At 41.8% G+C, this 22,681-nt stretch overlaps 1 protein-coding gene across 1 annotated transcript in view; it reads left to right on the top strand.

Moving 5' to 3' along the window:
* The window catches only part of HMCN1 (hemicentin 1), a 656,490-nt gene that overhangs the window by 205,021 nt on the left and 428,788 nt on the right, over nt 1-22,681 (top strand). The window contains exons 35-40 of the mRNA XM_073592871.1: nt 11,858-12,009; nt 14,253-14,376; nt 15,384-15,485; nt 16,997-17,173; nt 19,047-19,198; nt 22,238-22,361. Coding sequence (XP_073448972.1) covers nt 11,858-12,009; nt 14,253-14,376; nt 15,384-15,485; nt 16,997-17,173; nt 19,047-19,198; nt 22,238-22,361 — 831 coding nt within the window. The remainder of the gene's footprint in view (nt 1-11,857; nt 12,010-14,252; nt 14,377-15,383; nt 15,486-16,996; nt 17,174-19,046; nt 19,199-22,237; nt 22,362-22,681) is intronic.

The following is a 22,681-nucleotide window of genomic DNA, read 5'->3' as shown; positions in this document are numbered from 1 at the left end:
GCTAATTCCACATTTTTAAAGATACACATACTGAAAAGGACTCTGTTATAGGGCAAACTACTAGGGATGAGCCGAACACCCTCCTGTTTGGCTCACAGCAGAACATGCAAACAGGCAAAAAAATTGGCAGAACACACGAACACTGTTAAAGTCTATGGGACATGAACATGAATAATCAAAAGTGCTAGTTTTAAAGGCTTATATGCAAGTTATATAAAACATTTTTGGGGACCTGGGCCCTGCCCCAGGGTTCATGTATCAATGCAATTTTTTTTTTTAAAAAGGCAGTTTTTTCGGGAGCAGTGATTTTTTTAATGCTTAAAGTGAAACAATAAAAATGAAATATTCCTTTAAATATCGTGCCTGGGGGGTGTCTATAGTATGCCTGTAAAATGGCGCATTTTTCCAGTGTTTAGAACAGTACCACAGCAAAATGACATTTCTAAAGGAAAAATTGTCATTTAAAACTGATCGCGGCTTTAATGAATTGTCGGGTCTTGGCAGTACAGATACAGATAATTGAAAAAAAGAGCATGGGATCCCCCCCTCCATTACCAGACCATTTGGGTCTGGTATGAATATTAAGGGGAACCCTGAATCAGAATTTTTTTTTTAATTGGCGTGGGGTTCCCCCAAAATCCATACTAGGCTGTTCAGGTCTGGTATAGATTTTAAGGGGAACCCTGTGCCAAAATTTAAAAAAAATGGCATAGGGGTTCCTCCAAAATCCATAGCAGGAAAAGAGGGGGGATGAGAGAGCACCCCCCCTCCTGAACCGTACCAGGCCACATGCCCTCAACATGGGGAGGGTGCTTTGGGATAGCCCCCCAAAACACCTTGTCCCCATGTTGATGGGGACAAGGGCCTCATCCCCACAACCCTTGCCTGGTGGTTGTGGGGGTCTGCGGGCAGGGGGCTTATCGGAATCTGGAAGCCCCTTTAGCAAGGGGACCCCCAGATCCCAGACTCCCCCCTGTGTGAATTGGTATCGGGGTGAATATGCACCCCTACCATTTCACAAAAAAGTATCAAAATGGTAAAAAAGACAAGACACAGCTTGGGACAAGTCCTTTATTAAAAATTAAAAAAATTAAATTGTCCCACGAAGTAAGTCCACGCTGCCCGACGGACCGAAAAAAAAAAGCCGCGACCGACCCGCCTCCATGGGAGGCTCCAGCCATCTGACATGTCTTTGCTTTGACAGCTCTTATATAACTGAGGGCGGGGCCACCCGGTGACGTAACCGGATGACCCCACCACCCTCTGATGCAACAGGGACTTCCGGGGATTTTGGGGGGACCCCTACACCATTTTATTTTTAAATTTGGTGCAGGGTTCCCCTTAATTTCCATATCAGACCCGAAGGGCCTGGTATGGATTTTAGGGGGACCCCTATGCAATTTTTTTTTTCGCTGCATGGGATACGTATGCCCTCACATAAAGATTAGGTAACATAACACATACTCTTATTATCAAACATTTCAGAATTAAAATATTAACCTCTGATATCTTTATTCTATAATTAAAATCCCCTTAAAATGGAACTACTTATAAAAACTATAAAACACCAATCAATTTATGACCTATATACTACATATTATGAATCTTCATCTTGTGGATGAATAAGTTATTACATCAACCTATTTACACCCAAACCTTTATATTTATTTCATTAAAATCCACCAATTTACTTAACCTAATCTTCAGTCCTACCTACCTTATATAATTTAAAAAATACTTAAAAAACATATATCATATTCAAATAAAACAAAACTTACATTAAATTTAAATAAATAGAATATTGAAATCATGGGGATTTTTTTTCATAATACTTCATAAATCACTGATCAAACAATTCAGATCAAATGTTACATTTAGTCCTTTAGTGGAATTGCAACCATGAACCTCCTCTTCACGGTTCCCTCATCGGTAGGGATGGGCGAACATAAGTGAGCATAAGTGAGCATAAGTTCGGGCCGAACTTTGGTTGTTCGGATGTTCGGGCGAACAGCGAACAATATGCAGTTTCTGGGGCAAATTCAAAAGCTGCCGAAACACCGTTAAAGTCTATGGGACACTAACATGAAAAATCAAAAGTGCTCATTTTAAAGGCTTATATGTAAGTTATTGTTATAAAAAGTGTTTGCGGACCTGGGTCCTGCCCCAGGGGACATGTATCAATGCAAAATTTTTTTTTAAAACAGACGTTTTTTGGGAGCAATGATATTTTTAATACTTAAAGTGAAACAATAAAAATGAAATATTCCTTTAACCACTTAAGCCCCAGACCTTTTGGCTGCCTGGAGACCAAAGGACTTTTTATCAATTTGGCACTGCGGTGATTTAACTGGTAATTGCGCGGTCATGCAGTGTTGTACCCAAACAAAATTTGAGTCCTTTTTTTCCTACAAATAGAGCTTTCTTTTGATGGTATTTGATTGCCTCTGCGATTTTTATTTTTTGCGATATAAATTGACACCCAAATTGCTGAGAGGCATGTTGAGCCCATTGAATATTTAATTTTTTTGTGCCAAGTGATTGAATAATGACAAAAATTTTTTTTTTACAAAAAGTTGTCACTAAATGATATATTGCTCACACATGCCATGGCTATATGTGGAATTGCACCACAAAATACATTTTGCTGCTTCACCTTAGTACGGGGATACCACATGTATGGTACTTTTTGGTACGGGGCCCCTGAAAACCAAGCACCGCCTTCAGGATTTATAAGGGCGTAAATTTTTGATTTCACTCCTCACTACCTATCACAGTTTCGAAGGCCATAAAATGTCAAGATAGCACAAACCCCCCCCCCCCAAATGACCCCATTTTAGAAAGTAGACACCCCAAGCTATTTGCTGAGAGGCGTGGTGAGTATTTTGCAGCTCTCGCTTGTTTTTGAAAATGAAGAAAGAAAAAAAAATGTTTTTTTTTCTTTTTTCAATTTTCAAAACTTTGTGATAAAGTGAGGTCTCCAAAATACTCACTATGCCTCTCAGCAAATAGCTTGGGGTGTCTACTTTCCAAAATGGGGTCATTTGGGGGGGGTTTGTGCCATCTCGGCATTCCATGGCCTCCAAAACTGTGATAGGCAGTGAGGAGTGAAATCAAAAATTTACACCCTTAGAAAGCCTGAAGGCGGTGCTTAGTTTTCGGGGTCCCATACGTGGCTAGGCTCCCAAAAATTCTCACACATGTGGTATCCCTGTACTCAGGAGAAGCAACATAATGCATTTTGGGGTGTAATTTCACATATGCCCATGGCATGTTTGAGCAGTATATCATTTAGTGACAACTTTGTGCAAAAAAAAAAAAAAAAAAGTCTTTTTCCCGCAACTTGTGTCAAAATATAAAATATTTCATGGACTCGACATGCCTCTCAGAGAATAGCTTGGGGTGTCTACTTTCCAAAATGGGGTCATTTGGGGGGGGGTTTGAACTGTCCTGGCATTTAATGCACAACATTTAGAAGCTTATGTCACTCATCACTCACTATTCTAACCACTTGAAGACAAAGCCTTTTCTGATACTTTTTGTTTACATGAAAAAAAAATTTTTTTTTTTTTGCAAGAAAATTACTTTGAACCCCCAAACATTATATATTTTTTTAAAGCAAATGCCCTACAGATTAAAATGGTGGGTGTTTCATTTTTTTTTCACACAGTATTTGCGCAGTGATTTTTCGAACGCATTTTTTTTGGAAAAAACACTTTTTTAATTTTAATGCACTAAAACACACTATATTGCCCAAATGTTTGATGAAATAAAAAAGATGATCTTATGCCGAGTACATGGATACCAAACACGACATGCAGTGGCGACAAACTACATACATTTTAAAAGCCTTTAAAAGCCTTTAAAAGCCTTTACAGGTTACCACTTTAGATTTACAGAGGAGTTCTACTGCTAAAATTACTGCCCTCAATCTGACCTTTGTGGTGATACCTCACATGCATGGTGCAATTGCTGTTTACATTTGACGCCAGACTAACGCTTGCATTCGCCTTTGCGTGAGAGCAGAGGGGGGCAGGGGTGCCTTTTTGTTTTTTAATTTTTTTTTTTTATCTTATTTTTAATCTGTTCCTTTAATTTTTTTTTTTATCATTTTTATTGTTATCTCAGGGAATGTAAATATCCCCTATGATAGCAATAGTTAGTGACAGGTATTCTTTTTTGAAAAAAATGGGGTCTATTAGACCCTAGATCTCTCCTCTGCCCTCAAAGCACACCAAGAACGGTGTGATAAAATGCTTTCCCAATTTGCCAATGGCGCTGTTTACATCTGGCGAAATCCAAGTCATGAAATGCTCGTAGCTTCTGGTTTCTTAGGCCATAGAGATGATTGGAGCTATTCTGATCTCTGATCAGCTCTATGGTCAGCTGGCGGAACCACCAGCTGCATTCTCAGGTTCCCTGTTGGGACAGGAGAGCCAGAGAAAACCATGGAAAACGGTGGGGGGGGTCATTCCCTCCCACTGCTTGTAAAAGCAGTCTAGAGGCTAATTAGCTGCTAAGATTGCTTTTACATGAAAGCCAACCGCTGTCTGAAAAGAATGATACCAAGATAGATGATACCTAAACCCGCAGGCATCATTCTGGTATAACCACTCAAAGTCCAGCAACATACCAGTACATTGCTGGTCCTTGTTGGGCATATAGTGTAATCTTTTTTTTCATGCAGTCTGTGGGCTGAACGAAAAAAAGAGATTGATCAGTGGGTATGACCACCATTAGAATACCTCCCTTCATCCACCCACTTCTAATGATGGGCATACATGCACCATTTTGTTTTTAACTGTGGTGGTGAAATCACCTCCTACAGCGCTGGAGTCACAGCTTTATGTATCGTGGGAGCAAACGATGTTGCTGTCAAGATGCATAAATCAGTGCTGCAGCTGAATGGCCTAAAAAATATAGGCCGAAGCATGGGGGCATCCGCCCCAAAAGTTAGGAGCAAATCACTCCTCCACCCCTGCTGCCCCCATGCTTCAGCATATATGCTCTTTTTTTTAACTGTGGTGGTGAAATAACTTCCGACAGCGCTGGAGTCACGGCTTTATGTATCATGGGAGCAAATGCTGTTGCTCTCAAGATAAATAAATCCACGCTGCAACTGAATGGCATACCTGCTAAGCAAATGAAGGTTAACAATAAAAATAAAAAGTAACATTACAGTGAAACAGTAAGACATACCATACCTGCAAAGCAAATACAAAAAAACATAGTAAAAAATAAAACATTTTTTAATGCAATTTTTAAATTTTTTTTTCCACTTTTTTTTGTAATTGTAACTGTTGTAACTGTAACAGTTCCAGGTTCGGGTCTCTCAAAATGCGATGGGGCTCATTGGGTAGGGGTACTCGGGAGGACATATGGAAAATGTCTCTCATGCAGCTGAGGTGGAGCAACGTCTGGAAACAGAATGGCTCTGAAGATCTCTTCCTGGAATTTAAGGAAGGATCCAGTCCATCCTGAAGCTCTGTATAGCACATGAGCATTCAGCAAAGCCAATTGAAATAAATAAACAGACACTTTTTTGTACCAGCGTCTGGCCTTACGGGAAACTAGGTACGGCGTTGAGGTCCACCCCTCCCATATTTTGGTTATATTCGTGGACACAGAGGGGTTTCTCCACAACACCAGTTGCCGTAGGAATTTGGACCATCAAGTCTGCATGAAGGGAGGTAAGAACGAAAACATTCTTATTATCCCTCCACTTCACAGCGAGCAAATTATTACACTTGAAGCAGGCTCTCTCCCCCAGCCTAAGACGGGAATCTACAAGCCGCTGGGGAAAGCCCCGGCGATTAGGTCGCACGGTGCCACATGCTCCAATCTGACCATCAAACAAATGACTAAAAAGTGGCACGCTCATGTAATAATTGTCCACATACAAATGGTACCCCTTTCCGAATAAGGGTGACACCAAGTCCCACACAATCTTGCCAGCGCTCCCTATGTAATCTGGGCAGTTCTCCGGCTCTATGTGGCTATCTTTTCCCTCGTAAACCATAAAACTACATGTATAGCCTGTGGCCCTGTCACAGAGCTTATACATCTTGACCCCGTATCTGGCACGCTTGCTGGGAATATACTGTTTAAAAGGCAAGCGGCGTGAAAACTTAGTCAGGGACTCATCAACGCAGACAACTTGATGGGGAGTAAACAAGTCTGTAAAACATTGGTTGAAGTGGTTTACGAGGGGCCGAATTTTGTAGAGACGATTGTATCCAGGGTCTCCACGAGGACGACAGAGTTCATTGTTGTTGAAATGCATGAATCACAAGATCTGCTCGTATCATGCTCTGGTCATGAAGGCAGAGAACATGGGCATATGGTAAATTTGGTCAGTGGACCAATATGACCGCAATATACTCATTTTAACTATGCCCATGTCACGGCATAGGCCCAGAAAGGTCTTAATTTTGGAAACCGTAATTGGTTTCCAATCTCTGGCAAGGGAGGACTGGGGATTAGCGGCGATGTATTGACCAGCATACAAATTACTTTGGTCCACAATAGATCTATAGAGATCTTCGGTGAAAAACAGCGAATAAAAATAAAGTGAGGTAAATAATCAACTGTTTCCACCTGAATGCCAGTTTCCCAGTGAATGGGGGAAGTACGGGTGCTGCAGAAGTGGTGGGTTCCCAATTAGGATTGGCGAATGCAGCAGGAAGGGCAGCGGGACACTACTTGTGCTTGCCACCTCACCAGCTTGAACTGCACTTATGGGACTCGCCACGTCACCACGTGTTACTGCAGTGCTGGTTTGACTATGACCAGGGTGTACTAGGCCGCTGGTGCTTGCCGGTTCACCAGAAGGATGAGCGGCACTAGTACTTCTCTGCTCCATATGAGAGCACTGCGGTTCTTGCTCCTCAACAGCAGAAGAAGATCGGGGTCTGGTACGCCTGACCTTAGCAAGGACCACAACTCTGTCGTCAGAGCTATCTGTCATGGAGCTGCTGTCCAACTACAGGATCATATTTTGAGCCTGAATCTGACAGATGAGTGACTTCCTCTTCACTATCTGTCATGCTCCGAAACGTGTAGGCCTCTTCACTAGTGTACCTTCGATTTGCCATTTTGGGCTCTAAATTTACTGGTGCACTAGTAAGACTCACAGGTAAAAAAGCTCCTGACTGTTAGCGACTGATTCAAACGCTACCAAAAAAACTGTTAGCGATCGCAGGGATCAGGCCTGACTCTGCAAATGCTGCAGTTATGTGTGTTGTGTTTTGTAAGTGACAGTGATCGATCAATACTGCACTTGGGTGGGCTGGGCTGGGCTGGGCGGAGGGGCAAAACGCAGGTGCTAGCAGGTATCTGGGCTGATCTCGCTAACACTATGTTTTTGTGAACCCTAAACTGCTGGGGACGCTAGTATAGATCTGATCAGATCAGATATTGATCCGTTCAGATACTATACCACTAAGGGAGGTGTATGGTGCGTGCGTGGGTGTTAGCGGTACTGGCACTAATCCGACACTGCCTGGGGCAACGCAGACCCTATCTGACCCTAAAACCTAACTGATATCACCCGCCGGGTGATCAGGGGGTTAAACCATTATTGGGTAATAAACGGCGGGTATAAGAAAAACAACTAACTAACCAGTGTCACCCGTAACACTTATACGGTGATCACTGGTGAAAGAGTTAACTAGGGGGCTATCAGGGGGTTAAAACCTTTATTATGTAGTATATGGGGGTACCTGACGCTATATAAAACGGTGAACCTAAATACTTACCTGGCTAACTAGCGTCACCTGTGACACTAATATGACGATCAGAAAAAAGATCGCTTAGTGACACTGGCGACAGGGGTTAACTGGGGGGTGATCAAGGGGTTAAACCTTTATTAAGGGGGTTAGAGGGGTACCCTAGACCTAAAGGGGCCTATCACTAACTACCCTACCACTTATAACAGTCACAAATGACACCAATGCAGTAATCAGTAAAAAAAAAAAAAAAAAAAACTGCTAGTGGTGTCACTGTGACAGGGCATGACGGGGTGCAGGGGGGGTGATCGGAGGGGGTTTATGTGCCTATGTGTGCTAGTGTCAGTGTAGTGTTGGTGCAGACTCACAGTAGATGTCTTCTCTCCTCGGAAGCCAGAACGAAAAGGCTTCACGAGGAGAGATGACATCACTTCCTCTGCTTCTGTTCACATTACAGAAGCAGAGGAAGCTTCTCATTTGCCAGGAGCGATCGTGAGGGGGTGGCCATGAATCAGGCCTCCCCCTCAGGACGGATTGCTCCTGGAACGATGCCGACCACCTCGGGCACCGGGGGGTGCGATCATGCCCCCACTGCTGCCCGAGGCAGTCGCCATCGTTCCAGGTAACCCATGAGTTACTCAGCCTGCCCGTGCCATTCTGCCTCAGTATATCTGCGTGAGGCAGTCGGCAAGTGGTTATACATCGTGCCTGCGGGGATGTCTATAGTATGCATATAAAGTGGCGCATTTTTTCCATGTTTAGAACAGTACCACAGCAAAATTTCATTTCTAAAGGAAATATTGTCATTTAAAACTGATCGCGGCTGTAATGAATTGTCGGGTCTCGGCAATATGGAGAAAAATCATTGAAAAAAACTGCATGGGGTCCCCCCCAGTCCATTACCAGGCCCTTTGGCTCTGCTCAGTGTCATTGATAAATCGAGTATGGCGCTCCCTCAGTCTTGCTTTTTTGTTTTTTGCATCTATGTTGTCCCTTTTTTTGTTCCTTCCCTTGTGCAAGGTGTGCAGTCTTTTGTACAATTATTTATGTCACTTCCCGTGTTCTCTGTGCTTGCATAGCATACCATAATTCCAGGCTAACTCTGTCCCTGTCATCTCCCCTTCCCCACCCATAGTCCCGCCCACAGCCCGCCCATAGAGTATAAATAGCCTTGCCTCCTCAACGTTTAGCTATTGGCTTGAAGAAGGAACCAATCATTAGTTCCGAAATGCGTCCCAATTTAATGACCTCACTCCTGGTTTGCGGTCCATGCTGGTTGTTGGTCGCCTCCTGTTGACGTCACTTCCGGTTTCACGCTCCACGCCGATTCTGACAGCGCGGCTGCTTCAATTGTGTCCTCACCCTGCTGACCCTCTTGGGACGTTCTGCTGCTGAACAGTGACCCTTGATACACACTGGTACCACTTTTAAACCAGATCACCTTCCACACTCATGATGCATTTCTTTTCACCATCAATCTTGTAAGTGTTTTTAATCCCTTTAGGGATATTTTAATAGTTTTATATACTGCACTTAGAGGTGCCTTTTTTCTGTTTTTGTACATACAAATATAGTAAACATGTAAAAAGCATGTTGCAAACCATAAACATGTAAATATTGACTTATAATAGCATTGTTAAAAAGGTGATCCTCCAAGAGATGGAATCTTTAAAACCCAATGTTTGGTGCTGAAAGTAAAACATGATGCATCTGTATAAGACTGACACGTTTCATGACATAATGCTACTCTTCAGGGGAGGATGCGTAATAAATTAGATCTGCAAAAAGACATGGGCATATCACATAAAGTCTAAACATGAAACCCAAAAATGGGAAACAGTGATGTGGAGATGAAGATATCTAGCTCCTAGATTATTTACTTATTGGCAACATATGAGGGTATGTAAGCTGGAGCACATGGGCTGGTACAATTGTCTGTGTCGGGAGCTGAGGTGGGGCCCGTGGGAAAACAAAGAACATGGTGTGATTCCCAGAAACATGAATATCTAAATGGGTGAAGCAGGAGCTCCAATCTAGAATTAAGTAATAAGTAAAAAAAGTAATAAGACCGTTGTGGGTTGGATGTGAGGAAGACCCCTGACCCAAGTGAACGTTGAAAAAGAAAGAAAAAGATTGGCATATAGATGTAAATATACACACCAGGAGGAGTGAATAGACTGGTGCTGAGAGTGATAACGAGTGAGTAGGATGATATAACAAAGTGATTACCTTAAGAGGCTCAACAGAGCCATAGTAGAGAAAATGGTGCACGTTGTATAGAGTGTGCAGGTGGCAAGAATAGCCCGCAGCAAATTAACAGAGCGAGTGTTCCCGATATTATCCAACAAGTCCAACCAGCGTCACGCTGGCATGACACGAGGAAGAGGTGTCTGGGTCAAGGTGCCCACCGCTGCTCATTTGAAACCACACGTGACTCCCCATTGGTCAGCCGAGATGACGTATCTCGCCCAGGCATGACAATGCCGGCAAGGCGTCAGATGTAAGGGGGGTGTGTGGCGCTGATGTGCAGAGGGAGAACCCGCCCACACCTCCGCTCCCAGACTGAGTGACCGAAGGGGGAATGGGAGGGGCACCTAAGAGCATCGCAGCTCCCAGAAATCACAGGCAAAGACCAGCCCTGCAGTCCCTCAATACACCACAAGACATGATGCTATGCAAGTCAAATGAATGTTGAAAATATCTTTGATGTGAACCAAGTATGCCTATATATTGAAAGGGGACAAACAACCACCAGGTGCATTCCATCATGGGTTGCAAAATGAACAAAAAAACGGCATAGGGTCCCCCCAGTCCATACCATGCCCTTCTGGTCTGGTATGGATTTTAAGGGGAACCCCATGCCAAAAAAAAAAAACGGTGTGGGGCCTGCCCAAAATCCATACCAGACCCTTATCCGTGCATGCAGCCTGACTGATCAGGAAAAGGGGGGACAAGCGAGCGCCCTCCTCCTGAACCATACCAGGCCACAAGCCCTCAACATGGGGGGTGGGTGCTTTGGGGCAGGGGGGGCTCTGCGCTCCCCCACCCCAATGGACCTTGTTCCCATGTTGATGGGAACAAGGGCCTCTTCCCAACAACCGTGGGCTGTGGTCGTTGGGGTCTGCGGGAAGTTTTTTTGACCAATACTTTATTAAAAGAAAAAAATAAATAAAATAGTGTCCCGCAATGTAATCTACCATCAATCAAGCTGCCCGCCGAATGAAAAATAGAAAAAATTGGAAAAGACGATTCGCCTACTAAGAGGTCTCCCGACGTATGAGCTCTCTTCGGGTTTGACAGCTTTTTTATAGGCAAGGGCAGGGCACCTGAGTATGTCACCCTGTTGCACCGCTCCCCTTCCGACGTCACATGTGATGTCATATGTGATGTCAGAAGGGACGGTGCCACTGGGTAACGTACCTGGGGTGAGCACCGCTCCAAATCCTGGGTGCCTACCTGGGTCTGCAAACTCCATATGAAGGTAGAAAAGAAAGAGATGGCGGCACTTCCAGAGAATAAAAACAGCTCCTTTTATTATGCATCAATTGAAATGAGAGACATGCCACACACACTCAACCCACGGAGGGTCAACAGCCGTGTTTCAAACTCCTGTGCTTAATCCTTGCAAGAATTAAGCACAGGAGTGCGAAATGCGTCTGCTGACTCTCCGTGGGTTGGGTGTGTGTGGCATGTCTCTCACTTCTATTTTTGCATAATAAAAGGAGCTGTTGGAGACACTGGGGTACTATTACACATGTTACTATTATAAATCAGAATAATGTTTTAGCATTGCACAACAAAGCCACATTGTACTGTATAATATATAATATGTTGCAATAAAAGTAAAGAGCTAGTGAAATTAGGTTATTATTTAGCCAGGTCTGTTTTGATTAGCTTAGTCCCTTGCATGTGAAAAAATAGCACCAATCTTTTTGACATCATCATTTATAGGTAACATATATGCATACTTAACAATAGGCATATTTCTTCAGTATTATATTGGAAGATTCTGTCTTTTTAGAGACCATTATGTCAGTACTACAATTTACAAATAATGCACACATTCCTTTCGTCTTTTTTATCAATGCATGGATATAAATAAAACATTATAATGTGTGTTATTTATTTTGCAGTCCTGCCTTCTATTAAACCTGAGCCATCACCATTGTCTGTTGTAATGCGCAAACCCATAATTTTGCAGTGTATTGCTACTGGAATTCCTAGCCCACAAATCACATGGTTAAAGGATGGACTACCATTTAATATCATTAAAGAGAATATCTCAGTGAGTATAATTAATATATTTGCGTATTTTTAGTCACTGCCATGTCTCTGTGCTTTATATTCACGTTCATGTCAGTCAACACATATTATCCAGAATGGTATTTGTACATGCACTTTACATGGATAAGGCTCAGTTCGGCAATGATCCTTGTGCAGTATACTCTGTGCAATAATTAAGCCATAGCAGCCTATGTAGCTGCTTTGAGGCCCCAAAGTTTATGTGTGTGCGTGCGTATGTGTATGTTCATGGGGGGGGGGGGTGGCTGTTGAATCAAATTAGAAAATACGTTTAGGTATTTTTAAAATCAAGGACAGTACTTAGATTTATTGTGTTGTCACCTGGGAAATTATGAAATCCAAATTGTCTGCTCCCCCACCATATGCCCTTTTTCAGAGCTCTCCTCTATTTTCTCTATGACTCAAGTATCATTTTTCTTGTTCAATATTTTATTGAAGTTTATAGGGAGAACAGATAAAAGAAGTGGGGGGGGGGGGGTACAGTGTCAACCTTACAATGAGATATAGGGAGTGGGGTCATATAGTATTTTTGGGAATAAATGGCAAAACAGTAATAACAAACCCGTGTATACAATGTAATACTTTTCAATGGTTGAGTTCAAGGTCAGGGGGATTGTCCAGCACCCTCACACACCCGAACTGGGAACAAGCTGCGTCGTGAGGGGGAGACCATTCAGTTGATCTTTAATCTTCTGTTCAAACATTTTAGTAGGAAACGGGAATCTGTATATGATGTAGAGGCAGGGGGGGACTCCTCACAGGAGCAATGGTAGTAGGTGGAACATAGGAGAACCATGTAACCAGTAGGGACGTAGCACAGGTTGTGAAGAAAGTGGTAGCAGCAATAGTACAGTTCAATATATATCAAGTCAGTAGTGAGACATTGATCTGGGATTAGCTGTGAGCTGCTTAAGTTAGTGAGAGCTAGGTAGAGCAAATCTTGGGAATGAGATGGGAAGAGGGTCAGAACAAATACAAGGAAGTATGAGTATCTGATCATGGTTTCATGGTAGATACATGGATGCTGGGGGGAGAGCCCATTGAAGTGGATGAGCCATTAGGGAATGGAGAAAAAGAAGAGGAGACATAGGGGGAGGGAGAAAGAGAGAGCAGGAGAGAGAAGAGGAGTTGCCGGGGAAGGAGGAGGGAGCCTTCTGGCTATATATACTTAGGAGGGAAGTGGCTTAAGGGCAGAGTAGGGAGCTATCAAAATTGGGAGGAAGAAAATGATCTACCCAGGGTTTCCAAAGTCTTTCAAATTTGGTGACTTTATCGAGGAGTACAGCTTTGATCTTAGGGTGAATCATCGCTCTAGTGATTCTATGTTTCGTTTCCAAAGCGTTCAGATGGGAGGTTTTCCAGGCCGTTGCGATAGTTTGCTTCACAGCTGTGGTGATCTGCAGGAGTAACTTGAATTGGAGCGAGTCAGGTCTAGAGGTTTTTTATTAAGTAGAGCAATGGAGGGGTTGTGGTCAAGGGTACTTTCGACCAGAGTAGATATAATGTGGAAGATTTCAGACATTTGGCTAGCCACTAAAGCTTCTCAAAATATAGTAGCCTCTGAAACCAACTATAAGGTACTAATGTGCTGGTACTTAGTTCCTGCCTGGATATTGAAATACCTCCCATCCTACTCCTCTAATTGTTTCCGAGGCTGTACTGAACGAGGCATGCAACTCCACCTACCTGCTCTGTGCAGTGAGCAATCCTGATCCTCTTCTTCTTGAGTCCCCTGCCGGTGCTCCTGGCTCTTCTCTTGACCAATGCCTCCAGTAACAAGCTGCTTGCTATGGGGGCACTGATGTGTGCTTGCTCCAGAGCCCTGCTGTATGCGTCCATAAGACATACAGAGCTGGGGCTCAGCCTTGTCCCAGCTCTCTACTCATTGGCTTATTGGCTGTAATTGACAGCAGTGGGAGCCATGGCTCCCACTGCTGTGTCTCAGCCAATGAGGAGAGAGCTATCGGGGACAGCCGAGGCTCCAGTGCACATCGCTGGATCAAGAGGGGGCTCAGGTGAGTATTGGAGGGGTTGTTGCGGGAGCAGCACACAGAAGGTTTTTTACCTTCATGCATAGAATGCATAAAGGTAAAAAACCTTCAGCCTTTACAACCACTTTAAAGCATCCTAATGTAATGTCATTATTGGAATTCTTGTTATGCCCAAAACAAGATGGGTGCATGGAAATTTATTCACACATGATGTCTGCATTTTTATATTTTAAAGGTGGAATCGTTTGGTCGCATTTTACAATTCAAAAGCACAATGACAGATGATGCGGGGAAGTATACCTGTGTGGCAAGCAATGCAGCTGGAGAAGCTGAGCAAAGCATATGGCTAAATGTCTATGGTAAATTATACACATTTCACACTCATCATGCACAGTCATGTACTGTACATAAAGTAAACATCTTCTTCTGTGAATATAGCCACAACGATTCACCATTAAGAAAGGCTAATAACTTAAAATAAGCAGAGCTAACTGTTAGCTTGTCTTTACCCTAATTATCCTAATAAAAATGAAATGCAGGTGTTATTTCTTTAGGATACAACATAGAAAATATATAAGGAGTAACAAGCCAGGAAAACAGAATGGGAACTATTTTCTCTGACCTTGTATCCATATTTCTTTTTTAAATACATAGAGGATCATTTTTTTCTCTGCATTGTATCCAGAAACATTTAGATTAATGCAAACAGCCAGACCTATTATGCCCCGTACACACGGTCGGATTTTCCGACGGAAAATGTATGATAGGACCTTGTTGTCGGAAATTCCGACCGTGTGTGGGCTCCATCACACATTTTCCATCGGATTTTCCGACACACAAAGTTTGAGAGCAGGATATAAAATTTTCCGACAACAAAATCCGTTGTCGGAAATTCCGATCGTGTGTACACAAATCCGACGGACAAAGCGCCACGCATGCTCAGAATAAATAAAGAGATGAAAGCTATTGGCCACTGCCCCGTTTATAGTCCCAACGTACTTGTTTTACGTCACCACGTTTAGAACGATCGGATTTTCCGACAACTTTGTGTGACCGCGGGTATGCAAGACAAGTTTGAGCCAACATCCGTCGGAAAAAATCCTAGGATTTTGTTGTCGGAATGTCCGAACAAAGTCCGACCGTGTGTACGGGGCATTACTGTTTTTTATGAAGAACAGTTATGCAGATGTATGCCTTTATGATGGGTAATGTCCATTCAACAATTCAACCACATATATGAATAGTAAGTACCTAAGAGAAATGACACAAAATCACACGAATATATTCTGACCTGAAATTTTACTCAATTAGAGTGTTATATGCTTGAGCTCCTCATTTAATTTGTTTAATTTTTTTTTAATGGCAGAACCACCCAAAATAGAGAATCCGGACGAAGTCCACCATGAAACCATACTTGGCAATCAATCTGGAAGACTGGAGTGCAAAGCATCAGGCAACCCCAATCCTGGTAATTATGATTTGTTGCCATGTATCTTTTGTTAATATTTTTGTTATAGGTTAGCATGGTAAGATTTGTTGTTATCATATAAACATATGGATAATGCATATACAATAATTATCCAATGTGTGTTTGTTAGCTACACCAATAGCAAATACATCTCCTTTTGTCCAGTTTTTCATTTCTGTGCTTCTCAGCCAGTTAAAATGGAAATCATTGCAAACAATAATTTGGGTAGCCAAACACATTATTAGGATTTTAGTTGCTAGATCTGAGTGCCAAAATATCTATTTTATAAAAGATCTTTCCTTACAAATTTATTAATTATTCTGCAGATGCTCAGGCTAACTGATCTAGTAAGAAAATTAGTTAAAGCGGTAGTAAACCCGCTGACTTTTTTTTTTCCCTACACCTATAAGGCAAAAGGCATAATGAGCTAGTATGCACCGCATACTAGCTCATTATGAGATACTTACCTTAGAACGAGGCTGACATTTCCCCACGGCATGTCTTCCGGGTATCGCGGCTCTGGCGCTGTGAGTGGCCAGAGCCGCAATGTCGTCACTCCCGCGCGTGCGTGCGGGAGACCTTTTTCTGGCAAAGTCCGGCGGCTGCCGGGCTTTCAGACGAAAATCCCCTGTGCGCATGTGCCGCTGCAGTTAATGGCTCATTGCGAGGGGAATATCTACTAAACCATACAGGTTTAGGAGATATTTTTTTTTACCTACAGGTAAACCTTATTATAGGCTTATCTGCAGGTAAAAGTTTAAAAAATAGGTATACAACCGCTTTAATCCTCAGTAGATTTTCTCTAATTCTCTATGCACATTATCATTTTCCAAGAGAAGACCAGTGCCAGGGGAGTCTTCTCAGTTTAAAAGCAGATGTTTGCACTATAGTGGTAGAGGGTATTGTATACCCTTACCAGATACAGTCTTATCACTGTGGATAACTTTACTGTAGAACTAAAAAGAGAAAACGTGCATCAAGACTTCTCTGGCATAGAACAGATTACCACTACTGCTTGCTGCTTTGAAATACACTTTTGGGTTGGATCTAAGGAGGCATATTGTGTGTGATTTCTTGAGATATTCATTCCTGGTAGTAGAATTTTCCAGAAGTGAAAGAAAAAATTCTATACTCTTTTTATAACAGGCTATGTAACTATGGAAGAAGGAATAAAACTACCTGCCATGTAAGCAGCTGAGTGGGACTGTGACTCATCATCAGTTGGGTGGTCAGAAAATGATGGTAGAATCAACACTGGATTTACTATCATCAATTCAATTTCCATTAAACCCTATATTTTTCTAAATAGTTCAATCTGCATTATTTAACATGCCTTTACGTTTTACACATTATGCTCATGTTTTCAATTGGTTATTATTTAAGAAAAAAAACCTTAAACATTTTATATGATTTACATGATTATTTTTTATGGACGTATTGATGTATAAATGAAGATGTCAAGAAAAAAACAATATTTTTAACCTAAATTTTTCATATTTTTTCTCTTGTAGTTGTAACTTGGTTAAAAGATAACCATCCCCTTACAACTGTTGATAATATTCTCCTGTCAAATCAAGGACAAGTTCTCCAGATAACAAATGCACAGATACACAATGCCGGTGTATATAAATGTGTTGCAAGCAGCATCGTAGGGACAGCTGAAATGACTTATGTCTTACAAGTTCATGGTAATTTTTTACACTAATTGACCAACTTCTTTCTTCATGGCAGGACTGGTTATGTTTATAGTCCTTTGCTGTTACAACTGATCTATTAAAAGAAATAGAATACATTTTGAAAGTACGCAAGCTTTTAAGAATTAGAAGGATATTTTAAGCTTGACTTAAAAGGCCACAGTCCCTAGTGAGTATTTAATTAGGATTTAATAATTGATTGTACAAATATGATGATGATTGCTAAATTTAAACACACCTGTGATCATCACCTGTATTATTACATTTTTGTCATACCTGGTTGCAAATAATATTTACATCATAAACATTCCAAATCTGACATTCTTAGGCCCATTCCACATAAGGTGGGCTCTGCTAGGCGGATGGCTGGTCCATGTCCGTTCAGCTTATGAAGAGCAGACACAGACACAGCCCGCCTTCTTCTATGGGCGGTCAGATGTAAATGGGAGGGATTGGAAGTTGGTAGGTGTAAACAGACACATGTCAGTGTGCACCCACCACTCCATAGAGGAGAATGGAGGGTCCATTCTGCTCCAACTGAAAAACTGGCAGGCAGATCTAATTGTTCTGCTGCTGTAAAAAGGGCCTTACACTTTCAAGATGAAAAGCTGAACAAAATTAATATTTCTTTTTGTAAAAACTGTGTTTTTGTTATTTAAGTCACAAATATTTATATTATCAATTATACACTGAGCAAAATTATAAACGCAACACTTTTGTGTTTGCCCCTATTTATCATAAGCTGAATTTACGACTTTTTCTATGTACACAAAAGGCCTATTTTGCTCAAATATTGTTCACAAATCTGTCTAAATCTTTGTGAGCATTTGCCCACTCAAGTCGGTTACGACAACGAACTGCAGTCAGGTCGAGACCCTGATGAGGACAACAAGCATGCAGATGAGTTTCCCTGAGACGGTTTTGCAAACCGATTGTTGCAGCAGCTGTCCGGGTGGCTGGTCTCAGATGATCTTGGAGGTGAAGATGCTGAATGTGGAGGTCCTGGGCTGGTGTGGTTACATGTGGTCTGCGGTTGTGAGGCCGGTTGGATGTACTGCCAAATTCTCTGAAACGCCTTTGGAGACGGCTTATGGTAGAGAAATGAATATTCAATTTAAGGCTCTGGTGGACATTCCTGCAGTCAGCATGCCAATTGCACGCTCCCTCAAAATTTGCGACATCTGTCGTATTATGCTGTGTGATAAAACTGCACATTTTAGAGTGACCTTTTATTGTGGTCAGCCTAAGGCACACCTGTGTAATAATTATGCTGTCTAATTAGCATCTTGATCTGCCACACCTGCCAGGTGGATGGATTATCTCTGCAAAGGAGAAGTGCTCAATAACACAGATTTAGACAGATTTGTGAACAATATTTGAGAGAAATAGGCCTTTTGTGTACATAGAAAAAGTCTTAGATCATTAGGTTCAGCTCATGATAAATAGGGACAAACACAAAAGTGTTGCGTTTATAATATTGCTCAGTGTATATTTATAACTCTGATTTTCACTGGAATCTTTTGATTTGTTTTATGTGAATAAACTGAAGGCACATCTGTCACCTAGCATGGGAGGTCTATTTGATGAAAAGAAATATTATGAGTATTATAAAGAAAATTCTATTATATCCGCTTTCCAAAACCTTTTAGCATGGTACTCTCCTTTGCCTCCAATAACAGACTACAGCAGAAATTGTAATGTAATTAAGCATTGGCATAATCAGCTAGGGTATAGGGACCTGGACAAGAATTATGAACTTTACATTTTATGTATACATTATATAATTTGCAACTGTGCAGGCTTGTGAAGTACATTGTTATTTATCCTTTAACAATTCATTACTCTAAAGCGTTTAACTTTTTTACAGTTCTACCTTCCATTTTTGGTAACAATGATCCTGTATCTGTGATAGTCAACAAACCCGTCAGATTAGAATGCGAAGCCACAGGGTTCCCAGCTCCCAGTTTAACATGGCTAAAAGATGGCATCCCAGTTTCCAGTATCAGTGGTGGAATACAGGTATTATTCAAACTGAGTAGAAGTAAACGTGTACTTATAAGCAGGGCCAGGACAAGGGGTGAAAGCAGTATCGTTACTCCTATCAGCCTCAATCAGTCCTCAAGGCATGGTGGAGAGACCAGAGAGGAGGTATGGCTGTGTTATCCCCCCTCCAAATTGTGTCAGTGCAGCACTTCATTATTACCAAGTCGGTCACCAGCAGCTGTGTCTACATGATACCAGTGTGGTGCCAGGGGTGAGGTGGAGAGGGCAGAGAGAGAACAGCCCACGGCTGAGTGCAAAATGTGGCTAGGATAGGAGGAGAGAGCTGGGAGGATACAAGGTTAGAGTTCTCTCTCCCTCTCCAACTCCTCCTTCCTGCAAGTGCAATGCTCCTGTATCATGTACTTTACCCACAGCTGCTGGCTTCTAATATAGAAGGGATGTCAGTTGAGTACGGTCCTGGGTTTGCTTACCTGCCGTTTACCTGCATTTTTCTCCTGTCATTTTACACCCCCTGGCTTCCTCCTCCCGCAGTGCTCCTGTCCCAGCAGCAGAAATTGCAGGTAGGGGGTAGGTGGGAAAACCCTTCAAAGGATCTGTCCCCAGCGCTGCCCCAGCCCCAATCTGACCGCAGCCTCTGGGGATCAGGGATATGAATGGCTTTGATTATCTTCAGACCCATTGATTATGAATGAATGGGTTTGAAGAAAAACCCATTCGTATGAATATAGAAAACTGAAGTGAGGACAATGGTGACTGACCACTGTACTCACTTTAGAGATCAGAACTATGAGTGAATTTACTAACAAACATAAATCCATTCATAAATGTTAAAAAAAATGATAAAAATAGAAACATAAAATATCTTTTATGACCTTTAAGGTACATTCACACCAGCAGCTGCATTAGAACACAGCAGGAAGGTCCCACAACATCACTGCATACTTCCAGGTACACTTAAATAATAATTGGCAGATCCAGAGATATGCAGTGATTTTGAGACAAGTGGGTGGCTGCTGGGAGTAGGATCCATTGAGCTCGCACATCATCAAGGGGTGGGGGTGTAGTTTGGCATCTTTGCCCTGGGCATTGCATAGACTTGTCCTGGCACTGCTTACTTTATTGTGTTTAAAAAACTATTATGGGAATTATTCAGTCTGGCATTTTTCATTGGTATTCTGGACTTGAATAACACCTATTTATTTTGCTTAAAATTAATAAATTATTTATTTCTTTGAGGGAAAAGGCTTTTACACCTTCTTGTAAATTAATGATGGGCAGCCTGCTGCAAGATGGGATTCTCAAAGCTTTCACTGTCATAAATGAGATTTTTTTTTTAGTTTTTTTTTAGGTTCCTTGGACTCTAGCTAATAGTAGTTAGCCACAATAAACTGGACTTGTTCTGCAATTTTTCCCTGGAACTTACCAAACGTTTGAGTTGGTTTTTCACTGAGATGTAATAAGATTTTGATTCAGTAAATGTAAAACATTAACACTAGATGTTTCGCTACTCTACAGAAAAGCTTAGTCATATTGAATTGAGTGAGGCTGAAAACGCCAGAACTCTCAAACATCGCAAAAGTTCGGACCCAAACTTTAAAAATCACAAGTCCCCATTATGAAGGCTGATATGCAAGTGATTGGCCATGAAAAGGGGCTGGGGCCAGGCTAATGCCCCGGGGGACATATACCAATGTAAAAAAACTTAAAAAATGACTGTTTTAAAGGAGAAGTGATTTTAATGATGCTTAAAGTGAAACAATACAAATGAAACCGTACCGTGTAAAGAACCTGCTGCAGCAAAAATGACATTTAAAAAAAGATGACATTTAAATTGCTACCAATATAACAACATTGCCGGCAATACAAAAATGTTAATAAAAACGGCATGGGGGTCCCCCAATCCATACCAGACCCTTATCCGAGCATGTAGCCCAGCTGCTCAGGAAAGGGGGAGGCAAGTGAGTGCCCCCCTGAATCATACCAGACCACATGCCCTCAACATGGGGGGTGCAGAGCCCCCCCACCCCAACGCACCTTGTCCCCACTCTGATGGGGATAAGGGTCTCTTGCCGACAACCCTGGGCTGTGGTTGTGGGGGTCTGTGGGCAGAGGGCTTCTCGGAATCTGGAAGCCCCCTTTAACAAGGGGACCCAGATCCCTCCCCGCATGTGAATGAGTTTAGGATACATTGTACCCCTACCCATTCACCAAAAAAGTGTGACGTCACCAATTGGTGCATGCTGGGTCGGTGACATCACATGGGGCGGTGCCCACAGGTGATGTTGCCAGGTTGCCCTGCCCCTTACCTATTTAAGAACTGTCAGAGGCCGGAGCAGACAGATGATGGTTAGCCTTCGTCATGAACAGAACAGGTTTTTTTTTTTAGGGTTCGGTGGTGGCGTCGTCATTGTGATTGACGATGGATCTACATCGGGAGACATTTTTTTTTTTCAATAAAGGAATTGTCAAAAACTGTGTGTGTGTTTTTATTTCTTTTTGACACTTTTTTGGTGAATGGGTAAGGCCATACTCATTCACATGAGTATTGGGGGCCCCAATGTCTACTAAAAAAGTTTACTAGCAGGCAGGTATACTTACCTGGTGATAAGTGTATATGAGCATCACAAATCCACCTGCAAGATGTAATTGCTGTATGGTGACACACATAATTGAATCCTTAGAAAACATAATGGAAGCACTAGTTGAATCTGACAGTGGCAATACATATTTAATGTACATGTTTAATTTAGCTGTCCAAATCATAGAGAATGGCCATGCCATTGGAGCACAGTGTTTGGATATCATTTTCCTCCATCTGTGTACTTTGTGATATGAAGGAAAGCACTGTAGATTTCCAGCGAATATGACACTAATTAATGTGTGTCTTTGGGTATAGTAAAAAAAATGTAATGGGTAGAAAAAACACTGTTAAGATGTACATTACCTAAAAACCATTCACATCCAACATTTATTTTTTATCATACAGCATAGGATAAATTTAATGTGACATATGATTAATGGTGGCAGTCTGTTTGATCAATCCTTGTGTCATAGATTCTTTCAGGTGGAAGAGTTCTAATGCTAGCCAATACACGGCTTGGAGATGCAGGGAAATATACATGTGTGGCAGTTAATGCTGCAGGAGAACATCAAAAAGATTTTGATTTATCTGTGTATGGTGAGTTTTTTTTAGATCAATATTTAAAAGATATTATAATAATCTAAGTAACTGTTGAAAATAACTTATGTATGGTTTGGTAATAGTAATGTACAGTATGTGGTACTCCCACTTATTTATTTGTAATTAAATATTTTTTTAAACATAACATGTGCAAAACACTAGATATAAATTCACAGTAATTTGGATTAGTGTTAAGTTCACAGTTATAGAATACCCATAAAGGGCCTGAATGGGTAATTATGAGGAAGGGGGAAGGTTAAAGGGATGGATATGAGTGTATAGGATATGAGTGTATAGTATGTGAGGGAAGGGTAGAA

Source organism: Aquarana catesbeiana, linkage group LG07 (genome assembly GCF_042186555.1).
Source record: "Aquarana catesbeiana isolate 2022-GZ linkage group LG07, ASM4218655v1, whole genome shotgun sequence".
Classification (NCBI taxonomy): Eukaryota; Metazoa; Chordata; class Amphibia; order Anura; family Ranidae; genus Aquarana; species Aquarana catesbeiana.
Note: the sequence above shows the minus strand (reverse complement) of the source record. Positions and strands in the feature narration are given on the sequence as shown.